Source organism: Acanthisitta chloris, unplaced genomic scaffold (assembly GCF_000695815.1).
Source record: "Acanthisitta chloris isolate BGI_N310 unplaced genomic scaffold, ASM69581v1 scaffold2637, whole genome shotgun sequence".
NCBI lineage: Eukaryota > Metazoa > Chordata > Aves > Passeriformes > Acanthisittidae > Acanthisitta > Acanthisitta chloris.
In genome coordinates, this window is record NW_008680720.1 from 18813 (window position 1) to 34012 (window position 15200).

At 38.4% G+C, this 15200-nt stretch overlaps 1 protein-coding gene across 1 annotated transcript in view; it reads left to right on the forward strand.

Annotated features, from left to right (window-relative positions):
• The window catches only part of LOC103805155 (oxidation resistance protein 1-like), a gene marked incomplete at its 3' end in the record, with an annotated part of 39293 nt that overhangs the window by 6381 nt on the left and 17712 nt on the right, over nucleotides 1–15200 (forward strand). Inside the window, exons 2-4 of the mRNA XM_009077791.1 lie at nucleotides 566–673; nucleotides 1826–1945; nucleotides 6655–6807. Of these exons, the coding sequence (XP_009076039.1) occupies nucleotides 566–673; nucleotides 1826–1945; nucleotides 6655–6807 (381 nt within the window). The remainder of the gene's footprint in view (nucleotides 1–565; nucleotides 674–1825; nucleotides 1946–6654; nucleotides 6808–15200) is intronic.

Consider the following 15200-nt stretch of genomic DNA (forward strand, 5'->3'; position numbering starts at 1 on the left):
AATGCTTATGCTCCATCTGCTGTCATACTAATTGACCTGTTTTGCTTCAGCATTTTTGCATTTTATCGTGGTGATGGATTTTACTTGAAATTCAGGTTCTAACAAGCTTTTTCAATAGTAAGAGAGTGTGTTCATGTTTATAGAGATTGTTTCAGCTTTTCTGGTAAGAAATGAAAAAGAGGAGTTGAAGAGGGGGAATGAATAGTTTTGTGAACTCAGTCAATTGTGTATTGGTGCAGTGGTACCCAGCAGTGAATTTACAGACCTTAAGTTCTGGTGCAGTAGCTGAGCCTACACCCCAAATTGTGTGACTGATACTTCTGGCCACCTGGCAGCATAGTGGGGAGGCATGTCTTTATATGGGGTTGCAATAGACTAATATTTAGGGGGTAGGTACATTTTTTGGGGTGGCTTTGTTATTATTTTGGGGGGCAGTCATAATATGTGAAGGCTTAAAAGTTTATCAAAATCTTAGTAAATGTACACATGATAAAATTTGTAACTCACTATTTGAACTAACTGTTTACAGGTTTGTTTTTCTTTTTTTTCCCCCTAATTGATACAGGTGGAATCAAGAGATACTTTAAACAGTATTGCCTTGAAATTTGACACAACACCCAATGAACTGGTTCAATTAAATAAGCTTTTCTCCAGAGCAGTCGTTCCTGGACAGGTACTATTATGCTGTATATGTTACTTATCCAACAAAGACCTCTTTCTCTATATTTCTCATCTCTTCCAGAGAAGGTGTTAAAGTACTTCTCTTACTGGTTTCCTATTGGCTTTGTAAAAGAGTATTTCCTTTTTCTCTAATTTGTGAATTATTCTTGCCTATTAAATAACTGCCTGGAACGGGAATACGTGATGAAGCTACCTGTCTCCCTTAAGATCAAAGGGCCTTTAAAGCTAAATATACCTAATGGCATAATAACACTTGGGTACAAGCTAAATTGTTGCTTCGCAAATATAGCAGGCTGTATATACCATCTCTAGCTCAGGAGACATATTCAAGGTGCAGCCTACAAACAGCATTCTTGACTGCATATTACTGCCTGCACTTCTGTTTAATAAATTGAATAATGTTTCTATTCCACTCTGAAAACTTGCTGTCTTACCAGCAGCATAAGAATTATCATCCACTTAGAGGTCACTATTCCTTACGGGGTTTTTTTTCTCCTTTTTTTTTCCTTTACTTTTCACTTCTTGAAAACCAGGCTTGGAAACAAGTGATAGGTCAACTGTGGTATTAACCATTGGCCATTTGGTATTAGCCCTCTTGTTTTACAACAGAGGTTGCTGCAGAACTTTGTCAAGGTAGCTTGAATGGCTACTATGGCTGATATAATGTATTAAAGGTGTGAATAATTTCAGTTGATTTTTTTCCTTTCTTTTCGTTTTTTTACATTCAGTGCAAAGAGCTGTGTCTTTTGAACTTGTTTCCCAGTCTGTTTCTTGGTTGCTCAATTAGAGTTGTAGCAAGAAAAATAATTGGACAGATCTTCCTCGGACTCTTTTTTTTTTTTTTGTTTTTAATCAGGCATTTTGTGGCATGCTCTTTAATGCTTTCTATCCGAACTTTCCCTCAATTCTGACTGAATCAAAATTATATCAAGATTAGAACTGAAAAACTTAAAATGCTAGAACTAAGAAGTCCTTTGTGTGGTATTCTTTATTCCCTCAACTCATAATTCTGTTAAAAGTAGTGGGAGTAGGAATAGCTTTGTGTTGCTTGTTTTGAGAAAGCATAGCAATTATACCTGAACTGGTGGAAAATCAAAAGTAATCTGAAAGCATAACTTCTAACTACATTATATCTTCTTTATAGATTTTGTATGTTCCTGACCCAGACTACATTTCTAGTGTGGACAGCTCCCCCTCTCTAAGTCCTATAAGTCCCCTATCACCTACATCTTCCGAAGCAGAGCTTGACAAGGCTACAGTAAATGTAGGTATATCTGTTGTCCTTGAAATTAATTTTCCCTGTACAAGATAAATGCTACAGATACTGTGCTTTCTTCTGAAACTATCCTTTTGTTTTGGGGAGAAAGTACTTGCCAACACTTGGAGTTGAAAGTAAAATAGTACCTTTTAAAAAATAAATACAAGCTTTTAATCTTTGACAGTTTTCTATGTGAAAACTGATTTGAAGGCAAGTTATTTGTAGCAAAATACTATCCTTGCACACTGAAATCTGAAATACTAGTTCCTGTTGCATTTCTGTATTTGTTACATTTCAAAGCTAATTAAACATTTGTCTCTAATCTTAGTTTTTGTAGAAATGATATATTGGCAACACTGCTCAAGAATGCTCAGGTTCCCCCTGTTTGCTGTAGAGATGTGGGAGAGAGGGTTCTCTAGTCTCATGGTGCAAAATTAAGTTAAGAGAGTCTCTTTCAGTGAAGAGCTAATACAGAATTGGTTGTAGCTGATTTCTGCTCACTAGTTCTACCTTTGTAGACTTTCAGAATACTAAAGCTGTTTAGCCATCAAAGCTGCTTGAATGTATATTTTTGGGTAGGAGTTAGCTTTGGAGAAACATGTCTTTCCAGGAACACTGGTTTACTGTCAAGAGAATTCCGTGGGGAGCACTCCAGCCAGGAAGAGCCTGAGCTTGTGACTTTAAGCATTTATTTATTTGCTTGCATGTCTTGGTCCAGACAAGTTTAAATATAAAGCTTTTGCTTTGTTGCTGAATAGGTTCCCAAGCTGCATTACAAAGGCTGTGATGACCCTTGTACTGAAAATTACACTTTAGTTTTGCTGTGATACATTTGCTCTGACCTAGCATGTCTGTTCTCATGTCTGCTATCATTTGTGCTGAATAACTTCTTCTATGTTTCAGGGCACACTGGAGGTGTTGCTGCACAGTAAATAGACTAGTCTGCAGGAATACATTCTTGTATTATATATCTTCTATCTATATCCATCTCAGAATGACTGTAAATGTTAGGATAGACCTGACTATATAGCATATGTTGTGAGAAGTTACACAAGGGAAAATTAGTAGTTTTACACTTAGAAATCAGAGCTTTTCCTGCAATGCACTGGTTTCCATAGCAAAAAAATGCCTTATTCTTGCTTTTGCAGATTATTTTATATATGCTTGTTAGCACATAGCAGATAAGGAGGCTTAATAGCATAACCGTATCTGTAATATGTTTGAAACTTTTTTGTTGACTCTATGCACATAGAGATAAAATTTGAAATTGTAGAAGAAACAAAGTAGATGAAAATACTTACCAAATTAAAATGATCTTATGCGAAAGGTTGTTTTGTTTAGTTTAGGCAGTCCAATGCTAGCAACAATTTGAGTGTTAAATTTCATTTAACTGAATACACTATTGTTGCAGAAATATTTTGTGCCTTTTGTTAAATCAATACAAGCTTCAGGGAAAGCCAAGTGAGCAACATGACAATATATAATCAAGTGTTTATTCTGTATCTGAGGCCTTTTTGAAGTACATGTAAGGAAGGAGGGAATATTTGTCAAAAGAAATCAAAGAACAGAAATCATTTGCACTTGTCAGTGTGGACTCTGTGTGCTTGGTTTTGTTTTTCAGTCTCTCCAGCAACACAAAAGGCACTAAACTTCTAACTCTCCAGGAGTTAAGGCTGGATGGTTTTGTTCTTCATAGAACCTGTCTTCTGTGTTCCTCTTTTCTTTGCTCATTGCTATCATTATGCATGAGAGAAATGCTAGCATACATTCTCAAATGCTCTCTTGATGTCTGTCGTCTTTGACTCTCCAGTTTTGACTCTAGATTTGCAGTTTAAATTTAAGCATATTCTGAGGTAAAGAGAATGGATATGTTCCACTGCTTGTATGATGTAAAAGAGTCTTCTGTCTGTCCTCTGGTCATAGAAATCAATGAATTCTTGCTAGAAATTTAATAATATGACTAACAAATATCTGAACCCCTATTGAGTTAAAAATAAACTAGGATATCCTCTGTTTTTTTATTTCTGTTTTATCAAACATTGGGGTACCTTGGGGACAACCATGTGGCTAAATACAAACCAGCATGTGGCTTATGCAAGAAGACCTGTATAACCCTGTTAAAATTGTTGGGTTTTCTGTTTTGGTTTGGTTTTAGTTTGTGGGTTTTTTTTACATTGCTACACTTAAGCAAAGATTACAGTGTATATTTCAAGAAGTTTTTTAGTGTCAGTATGTATGTAAAAACTGAGAAGATCCAATACGCTTTGCTACCTTTAAAGCTTAACATCCCCTTCAAAATAACATGTAGTGACAAGGGCATCATCATTAAAAGGGGAAGTCTACCACCAGTATTGCTCCTGTTTGTGTCATGTGGCAATATGATGGGAAATACCTGGCTTATTCACAATGGGCTTGGATATCAGCTAAGGACTCTCACGGCCACTTGCTAAGTTACATGTATCAAACGTGACCACGGTTTTTAGTAGAAAGGCATACATAGAAGGGAAACTCATCTCTAGGAGGTTTGTTTCTTAATTATACTTTCATTGGCTCTTTCAGCTAAATTCAATGTTCTGTATGTTGTTTTGGTTTGTTGTTTGCTTTCTAACAAAAATTGAAAGATGCAAGCAAAGTGTGAAGTAGCACCAGAGAGATGATGAACTGAAAACAGTTGTGCATAATGCTCCTGGATGTGTTTAAAGGCATTTAGCTGCAAGCTGTACTAATGAATACAACTGAACAGGAAAGCAGAAAAGCAAAGAAAACATAAGTTCAAATTTTTTTAAAAAGAGTAGTAGTTTATTAGTAACTGAAAATAGCAATTGTGTATGAAGTGGAAGTCTTTATACGTGAGTGACACTCCAAAACAGGGTTGCAGTGTCTATAAAATAGGCTTTGGTGTAGTCTGTCTACTGTGTGTGTAACTTTTATTTGAAAACAGTGTGAGTTTTTCCATTGTCTGTCCTGTCCCTGGTAGGGTTCCATGTTCACTACTTTGCTGGATATATACTGTTAGACAGCAAGATAGATAACTCTTTTATTATCTTCACACAGAGGTCATGAAGGAAATTCTCTGAAAGTTATATCTAGGCATGTGAATGACAAAGATGGTTAGAAAAAAACAGAGTGAATTTACTAAGACTGTGTCATGCCTGACAAAAATGATTACTTTCTGTCATGAGATGACAGGCTCAGCAGATGAGGGAAGAGCAGTGCATGTTTCTTACCCTGCCTAGAGCCAGGCCTGTGACACTGTCTCAAAGGAGGCTTGTTAAGATACTGGGGAAATGTAAACTGAACAGGTGGAATAGAAGATGGGCTGTAAAAATTTTCAGGATCTTAGTGTTCAAATTTATTCAACATTTGTGTGTGTGATTGGTATTTTTTACAGAATCATAGAATGGCTTAAGTTGGAAGGGACCTTAAAGATCATCTAGCTCCAGCCCCTTTCTGCCCTTATCCCACCTTCCACTAGACCAGGTTACTCAAAAAGCCGTGTCCAGTCTGGTCTTGAACACTGTTTGTTTTCTGTGGTGATGGTCCAGTTACAAATCCTTGAGGATCCCTATTGGGAAAATGCTGTTTATAATCTGCCCATCAGTGCCCTGACTGGTGGGACAGGACAGAATGCACTGTCAGCAAACTTGGGGTGGTGGGTTAGCAAGAGATAGGGAAAGTGTTCAATGCAGTGGAGGGGAGAGCATCAGAGGGATATCAAGGGTCTGGAGGGATGAAGTAACAAACCTCATGAAGTTCAACAACAGCTAAGACCTGCTTGGGACAGAAAGAGCCCCATGTAGCAGTACAGGATGAGGGTTGGCTAGGGCCAAGGATAGATTGAGGCTAGTGTCCTGGTGGAGATGTTGAGCAATGTCTACTTTTGATGGTGAAGACTAATTACGTGCCAGGTGGTAGGTGAAAGAGGAATACCAACAGGTTATGGGAAATGGTTATTCCCCTGTCCATGGTGCTTGTGGTGCTGTGTCTGCAGTGTTGTGTCCACTTCTGGCACTTTCAGTATAAGATGGAGATTAACATGCTGGAGAGGGACCAATAGAGGGCCATTAAGGTGATAAGGGAATGGAAATACATGGTGTACAAGGACTGGCTGAGAGCTGGTGTGAGTTTTTTGTTTGGTTGGTTTGGGTTTGGGTTTGGTTTTGTCCTGGTTAAATAACAGAAAAATATTCTTCACAGTGAGTGTGGTTAAACAGTGGAGCAGGTTTTTTGGAGAGGCTCATGGCCTTTCCAAATGAGTTTAAATCTTATGTAAGTTTAGGCCTGCTTTGAACACAGGGTTCAAATAGCTGACCTTTCTGGTTAAAGTAGTGTATAATATTATGGAAGGATTGCAGAAGATATTTAACAGGACTTCTGTTGAAGCTGGAAAAGAATCCTTTCTGCTAAATTCTGTTGAGAGTGACCGTATATTACGTGGTCTTGTGAGTTCTGATCATTTTGTTGTTTATTCCTAAGTTAATTCTGATTCTTTCCCCACTTGCATTTCCTGCCAGGGACTGGTTGAGCTGTGCTTTTGGACACTGTCAGACCAAAGCAGTTCTTTAAGGTGGAGCAGATTTGGAACCCTATTTTTACATTTGCTTTCATGTCAAAGAAAACCAACAAAAATTATACAACAGGAAAATCTCTAAAAGTTAATATAGAAACAGGCAAATGGCTAAGTTCTTTTTTTTTCTTCTTATATTTCTTTATAGGACCCAGATGGAGTCCAACAGAAAGAGTCAACTGCTTCACCAGCACTTGCATGTGTTCGTCCTACAAGAGTGGTGTCATCCACCTCCGAAGAGGAGGAAGCGTTTACAGAGAAATTCCTAAAAATTAATTGCAAGTACATCACTAATGGCAAGGTACTGAAGCCTTCAGCTTTTACTATTACTATTTTACTTCAGCTTTTACTATTACTGTCTGGCATGTAACAATGAAGAACATTTCAATTGTAAACATATAGTAAAATCTGGTCACGGGTGTGTAGACGGATCAACTTACAGGCACATGTATGTCTATATGAACATATTAATTTTTTTGCTCAGTTTCCTTTGGATTCCCAGGCCACTTGTTCCAGGACTTGATGCAGGCAGCTGATATGTGACAAAGTTCCCTTGACAATCCCCTATACTGTTATGTGATTTTTGTGTGTTGAGGGAATGAGATCAGTTTGTTCCTTATGTTTTATAAGCAATTCTCTTTACTTGCAGTGGAGAAGAATATGCCTTAAACTATGAGAAAAGGCATAGTTGTGTAGCTTTGCTTCCTTTTTCTTCTTTTAAAGCAGAACATGGCAAGCAGAATCAACCTCTGATTCTGTAAACAGTTCTGTATTGTTCCCCACTACTGGGTATAGTATGGTAGAAGTCTTTAATTTTTTAAAATGTATTATTTTATTTGAAGCAGCAGTTAGGTCTCAGTAGTGCCATGACACAAATGCTTCCAAGTTAGTGGTGCTTAATTAAGCTCTGTTCAGCTAATAGATGCATGAGTCTTGCACAGACTTTTAGGGACAGAATGTCAAAAGACTACCTCAGAACAATTTAGAAAAAAACCCAATGTATTGCTCTCCTACCTCACAGACAAATTACTATTAGACACATTATGAAAAATCATGACTTGAGTCAAGCTGAATGAATGCAAAGAAACTCAAAAGTACTTGGAGTCCTTTCTCCTTTACCTGAAGTTTCGGTATGTATGTCGAAATATTACTGATTCTGTATTGCTCAGCAATAGGCTTGCAGATAAGTTACACTAATGATAAACAGATCAATAAGAATCTCTTAAAATTGCTTTTTTTGAGGTTTTTTTTTGCCAATGGAAAGGATTACAGATCTATGTGTGTCTAGGCTTGAAGCCTTTTGACTATACATGTGTATTGACAAAAGTTGTGTGTTAGAAGTTGGTGAGGCAAGGACTGGAACAGCTTTGTTTTTTACTCTGTACTACTTTGCAGTTATTTTTCTTCACTCATTGCATTCTGTCTGTAGGTGACTTTATGCTGAGCCTAGGCATGTCATTGCTTGTTAGTTTGAAGTGCTGTGATGCAGAGGAATTGAGACCTGTGAGCCTGTGTTAGAAATTGGCTGTATTAGAAAAATATAATCTAGGGTTAATATCTGCAATATATTATTTACGTGCTGGAATTCCTCATCAGAATATTACAGGGAGTGTGAACAGCTTCTGTCTTTGACTTGCATCTTTATGGCCTGTTTTCTTAGAGCTTCAGGGAGAATTCTCTTTCTAAAGAGTTGTATAATTCATTGTACTGTCAGTCCATACCTGAGGACATGGGTGAGAGAGAAATGAATCCTAACTTGCTTGGAGTTGAGTGCTGGATTTTGTAAGTTCTGTGTTAATTGAGCCTTTGTGTCACACGTGTTAGGAATGTCATCTGAGATGCTTTTATACTCACCTCGGTAAGTTTTCTGATGATGCAGGATGATAAATTTTCAATTTTTTTTCTGGAGAAAGCTTAAAAGGTTCATCGTCTGCTTCCCATTCTGGAAGTGATTTTGAAGCTTCTAGTTAGCTGTTCTATAGGGCTTCAGCTATGAAGTCTGTCATCACTGTGACTACTGCTCCTAAACTCAGATCTCGTGAAAGTCTGTTTTTCAGTCTGTCTAACTATGCAAAAGGATTTCATTAAGGTCAACTGTCTCATTTCTCACTTTTTAAGACTGCTTATTCTGTGTGTGTTTGGAGTTGGTTTTAGTCACACCTGTGACTTTCTGGACAAGCACAGAGAAATGCTTGGAGATGCAGTGGCTGGAACCTGGAAATGTTTGTTCATTGCACTTGCTCTCTGTTAACTGGCTATGGCTACTATTAAAGGCAAGGTGTTGGGCACAGTTAGAAACAGGGTCATGTGAATATGGCACATTCTTTTCAGACAACAAACCAGTGTAACCAGTGTGCTGCAGTCACACCTTAACTCTCTGTTTGCTGCCTCTGTAGGTGTGCCCTCTCTTATAGCTACACCGTTTGCTTCTTCTGTAGAAAAGTGTGCTCCCCTGGGGTTCTTCATTCTTTGCACTGTTCTTGGAGGCAGAAAAAGGTATCTTTAAACAGTCTGCTTCATTAAAACTGAAACTGGTAGAGGAGGTTCAAAAATCTTTATTCTTTCTTCTCTTCGCTAGTTTACTTGAATTGTTTGACAAGTAGTAGGTAAAGGAAAACTACTAATACTGAGGCTTGAAAAAACCCAAACCAACCTGGAAATAAGGGCACAGAAAACACAAGTGCATTCTTCATTAAGTGAAAAAGGAAGACACTGACAAGGTTCAAATCTTCTACAAGAAACAAAGAATAAAACAAAATTGTTACCTCTGTAATAAAAGTTTCATAAATTGTGACTTAGTTTTTATTCTGCCTTGTGTGTTCCAGAACATAATGGAATTATTTAGAGAACTTCTTTGAAAGCTTCTTGTCAGCAGTTAGACCTTCTTAAAGGTGTGTTTTACTGAGCTGCCTAATCTTAATATGTGGGCTCAGCAATATGATAAAGTTTGGCTCTGATCTTCACTTTATAGTGATTGTTTGGATTTCTATCTCAGTTACTGTATAGGATTTAGAACTCTCATTTCATGAGGTCTAGGGCAATACAGAATCTGTCAAGTTGGAAGGGACCACAGTGGCTCATTTCATCCCACCTCCCTGCTCAAGCAGGGTCATCCTAGAGCACATGGCATAGGATTGCATCCAGGCAGTTCTTGAACCACCTCCAGAGAGGGAGAATCCACAACCTCTGTTCCAGTGTGCAGTGACTTGCACAGTGAAAAATTCTTCCTAATATTCAGGTGGAATGTCCTGTGCATCAATTCTTGTCCATTACTTCTTGCCTTATTGGTTTAGGCCACTGAGAAGTGCCTGGCTCCATCCTCTTGGCACCCCTCCTTTAGGTACTTGTATATGTTAATGAGGTCCCTTCTGAGTCATATCTTCTCACATCATGAGTGAGATCCTCCAGTCCCTTAGTTATCTTTTTTAATTTTTTTTTAATGACCTAGTGTGTCTACATGGTTTTCAGTAATGAAGTGGCTCAGCACTTCTCCTTGAGGCTGTTAAGTCTGAACTTCACATGAATATAAATTCACTTCATGTCTTTACAATCTCTTATATACCGGAAACTTGACTTCTGCAAGTGGAATTTTGGGGAGTTTTGTTCTGGAACCAAAACTTCCTGTAGCAGTATCATGTTGAACTACTTGGTAGCTATATGCAGAGTCTAATTTGTACTTCAGTTTAATTAACAATATTATGAGTACTTTTTTTTCCCCTCAACAAGTAGTTAGCAAGTGCGGTCCAAGAGAAACAAGTCACTGGCTATTTGCTGGAGAATGTCATAAACAGTTTCCCAAGGTCTTCTATCACAATCAAGCTGCTTATAGACTTTACTTTTTTTAAAAACTATTTTTCCACAGGGCTAGAAGAAATTAAGAATTAAGAAATTAGAGGAAATATTGTCAGAATTCTGGAGTCATGTAGGATTTGATAGCGTGCATGCCATTGTCCAGTGGTTTTACTAGAGCTTGTGCTCTAATTTGCTGGTCTGTCTCTCTAACTTCATGATCGGTACAAATAATTTTTGAAACTATTTTTTAAAATTGAATTTGTATAAAATAAAGTATAAGAGCTGTTTCTAAAATGTTCAGTGAATATTTGATTAACATCTAAGAGATGTGGGCTGAAGACCATGACCACAAAGAAGAAGCTGAGCTTAATATGAGTAGATGAGGGCATAGAAAGGGCTTTATTTTAATAAGTAACCCCCCATGCTATTCTTCACATTGAACAATACATGCACACTGAAAATATTTTCAGCAGCTCAACCGGGACAGAGAAGGGAGCATTGGAACTTTCTCCTTGCTCCTAAAGCAAGGAACCAAGGAGATTTTGTATGGGGAGCGGACTAGGCTATCAGTTGTCTTGGGTGTCTGTAGGAGAGCAGGGGAGGTTAGGTTATTGAAAGTAAGTTAATAAAGAATAGTATCACAGAACCTTTTATGTTGTAAAAGACCTCTAAGATAAAGTCCAAGCTTCGACTAATCACCACCCTGTCAACTGGACCATAGCACTAAGTGATATGTCCAGTCATGTCTTGAATACCTCCAGGGATGGTAACTCCACAGCCTCCCTGGGCAGCCCATTCCAATGCTTGGCAACCCTTTCAATAGACAAATTCTTCCTGATGTCCAGCCTGAACCTCCCCTGGCACAGCTTGAGGCTGTGTCTTCTCATTCTGTCACCGGTTGCCTGGGAGAAGAGCCAGACATTCCCCTGGGTACAACCTCCTTTCAGATAGTTGTAGAGAGCAGTAAGGTCTCCCATGAGCCTCCTTTTCTCCATTTAAACACCCTCAGCTTCATCAGATGGTCCTCATAGGACTTGACTCTAGATCCCTCACCGGCTCCATTGCCCTTCTCTGGACTCATCTCCATGTCTTTCTTGAAGTGAGGGGCCCATCACTGAACACAGTGCTCAAGGTATGGCCTCACCAGGACCAAGTACAGAGGTGCAATCACTTCCTTGGTCCTGCTGGCCACCCTATTCTTGATACAAAGATGCTGTAAGGTTTTTTCTGGTGTCAGCATAATTACCCATTCTCTTGGGTGTTTTATGGAAGAACTATTATATTTGCCACAGTGCATAAATGTGTACAAGTAACCAGAAAAGTTTGTTCAGAACCTTAAATGAGTGTATGGTACTAAAATGCTCAAGAGTTCATCACTGGCTTACTTTGTTTAGCAATGCTAACATATAAGTCTGTCTGATCCATAGTGGCAAGCCAACAAGGGAATGAAGTTTCAGGTACTTTCCTTTGAAGAGGATGTGTAATTTTTCTCTTGACTTATGCAGAACTGTGGTGTTAGCTCTCAAAGGCAGGAGCTGATTCAGTTTCCATCTTTCAGGGAAGACTAACATAATGAAACCAGCAGCTCTTGACCAGTTGTCTAGATGCATGTATGCTCCCACTTGTATGTTTTGTTCTGATGTTACTCTTTTTTCTTCACAGAATCAATAGCCCTTGATTTCTGTTCCTGCTAGAAACTCCTTCTATTGAATAATAGGTTTTCAGGAAGCTTTGTTCCTGCAAGCAAGTTAGAAGGTAGTAAAGACAGAAGCTATTTGTCTTCTAAGAGTCACAGAAATTGCTAAAGTGGCAGAAACACTGGCATGTCTGAAAAAGAATAATTAAAACTTGAAACCAAGCAAAATGTTTATCTGGCTGTTACCTGAGCTTTACCTAGCTACCTAGGTTAACATTCAGTGATCTTTGGTCTTAATACTAAAAAAATGGCACACTAAATATCATTAATATTTATAATATTAAGAATTTAATTTCTGTTAATTTGTGCAGCATTTCATCTCTAGAGAAGTATCCTGAAGTGTTGATGTAGTAACTGTGGACCATGTCTAGTATCTTGTGAGTCAGAAATGTTGCATTGTTCTGACTTGTGTTGTTTCTTAGCTATGCAGAGTCCTGCACCTGGGGAGGAATAAATCATACTGAGCACCAGTACAGTTGGAGTACTGACCTGCTGGAAAGTAGCTCTGCAGAGAGGGACCTGAGGGCTCTTGGTGGATAACAAACTGTCCATGAGCCTGCAGTATGCTCTTGGGGCCAAGAAGGCTGACAGAATCCTGGGATGCCTTGGGAAGAGTATAACTAGCAGGGTGAGGGAAGTAATGCTGCCCCTTTACTCAGCCCTGGAGAGGCTGCATCTGGAGTGCTGTCTCCAGTTCTGGGCTCCTCAGTACAAGAGGGACATGGAGCTCAGAGCAGGTCCAGCAGAGGGAAACAAAGATGATTAAGGGACTGGAGCACTTCACTTACAAGGGAAGGCTGAGGGAGCTGTGCCTGTTCAGTCTTGAGAAGATACAGTTGAGAAAGGACCTCGTTAATGTCTACAAGTACATAAAGGAGAGGATGCCAAGAGGATGGAGCCAGGCTCTTCTCAGTGGTATAAACCAGTAAAACAAGAAGTTATGGGCAAAAACTGATGCACAGGGAGTTCCACCTGAATATGACGAAGAACTTTTTTTACACTGCACACTGGAACAGATTGCCCAGAGAGGTTGTGGAGTCTCCCTCACTGGAGGTGTTCAAGAGCTGTCTAGGTGCAGTAGAAGATCTCTTAAACTTGTTTTCCTTATGTAGTCAGTAGCTTTACACACTTTGGCTGCACATTTGCTTGCAGAAAGATTTTAGCTACTGTTCATTAGTGTCTGAGTACAAACACAACAAAGTACTATACATTTTCTTTCAACACATTCAGATTTGCTCTGGAAGCAGACTTTTGTCCTGGATACAATGATGTTTCTTTAAGATAATTTCAGATACTACCCCCATGGCCTGTGGGGTTTGGGGAGGGGCACATTGGTATTTTCTGAACTGCTGAAATTGAGTCTGAAGCAAGACAACTGAAATGAGTAAATGATGTGCAACTAGTTCATATTCTGATGTTGTGAATCATTAGTGTTCAGATAGCAATGTAGAACATACGAAACTTTCATTCTTTAGTCAATTTTTGGCCTGGACTGCCAGTGGAAGCAGTCTTATAACTTGCTTCTGAAAGCACATATAAAGCATTGGAGCTTGTTGACATGGGTGGTAGTTCAGTTGTGACAGCTCACTTGATAGAATAGTATAATCTCGTTATTGCCTCTAAGGCTTTAGCATTTCCTATGTACTTATCAAGGAAGACTCATCAGATGGGGAGCAAATGAAAACAAAATATCCTGGAAATGAAGAGCTCTCTAATGAACTTGATTACTCGTTGCTTCTTCTGAGTAGTACATAATTTTGGAAGTTGGTGTTGAACATTTAAATCCTTCAGATAGTGCAGTCATGCAGCATTACTATTTTCTTTTCAGCCTGACTGTTCTAAGATCCACATGCAATATGTGGGCAGTGAAAGAGTAAAATACTTTGGTTGGTAGGGACCTGCAGTGATTGCCTAATTCAAGTGCCATCAAGACTATGACGTTGAATTTTCTGGGTCAGATCTAGAGAATATTAATAAAATTCCATTTCCATGTGTGGGCATTGATGAAAGAGCTCAGATTTAGAAAATCTGCTGCCTTTTAAAAAAAATTATATACTGAATTTACAGAAGTAGTATTTGTTTAAAGAGAAGCAGTTCTTCTGTGTAGACCATTGACTCTTGCAGTCATGGTAAATTTGTTTCCTAGACTACAGTGGATATAACAAAATGTGACTCCTTTTGACAGTCATCCTCTTGGGGTTCCTTTTTGCACCTTGAAAAGCTATTTCCACAGTGCTGGGAAAGAAATGCCAGTGACAGTTGTGTTTCAGTATCTTAAACACCTTAAAATTATGTAAATATGTTCTGCTGACTTGTAAGCATTTAGCATATGTGTTGTTCTGTAGAAGATACATATAAAACCTGACTAGGCACTGAACAACAGAGGACTTAGAGTACAGTTGCTTGAGCTCCTTTTGAGACTGTTTTCATTTTTCCATTCTAGGGATACCATTGCTCATTGTTGTAGATTCTAATAGTATTTTTGGGTGGGGTTTGTGGGGCTTTTTTTTTTTTTTAATAACTTGCATTTTTCTGCTTACTACATGGCATCTTTGTTTTTCTACTATGAATGTCATCTACCATCACCTGGGAAAAAATTGCTGGAGTTGGGAAAGATTGTAGCTGTACTTGATGCTGCACTGAGATGTCTTGAAACAAAGCTGAAACCAAACAATCCCCCCAGTACACAATGTTTGTAATCACTGAGTGTTTTATCAGTAAGCTGAATAGGTATTCAATTCCTGATAAGCTTCAACAGCACATGAGGAGACTGTTTTGATTCTTGCACAAAAGTTTTGCATGTCTCTCTGTATTTGTAAAGTCATTAGGATTCAAGATCTGTAACCGAAGGATCACTGTCATTCTGCTTAAAGCTTGTTATCTTCCAGTTCAGTCTTGGCTCACGCTACTGTCCTAACAGTTAAGTGCATTTCTGTAGCAGGCAACTGGCATTTGTGTTTGCATGTGTTTCTAATGCTTTTGTTTAAAAGAAGTTCAACACACTGTAATTCACTTTCTTTTTACACCTGTATTATATAAGAACCTACACTTCATAGTATGAAGATCAACTTTAAAATTTTTCATACTCAAAGTTTAAAATCTGTCCCTATTCGTGTACTGCAGCAGTATAATTGATTAAATCCATCCAAAGTTGCTTCTTGAAAAATCTTTAGTATTTTTTATTAGTTCCATTCTATAAATGTATT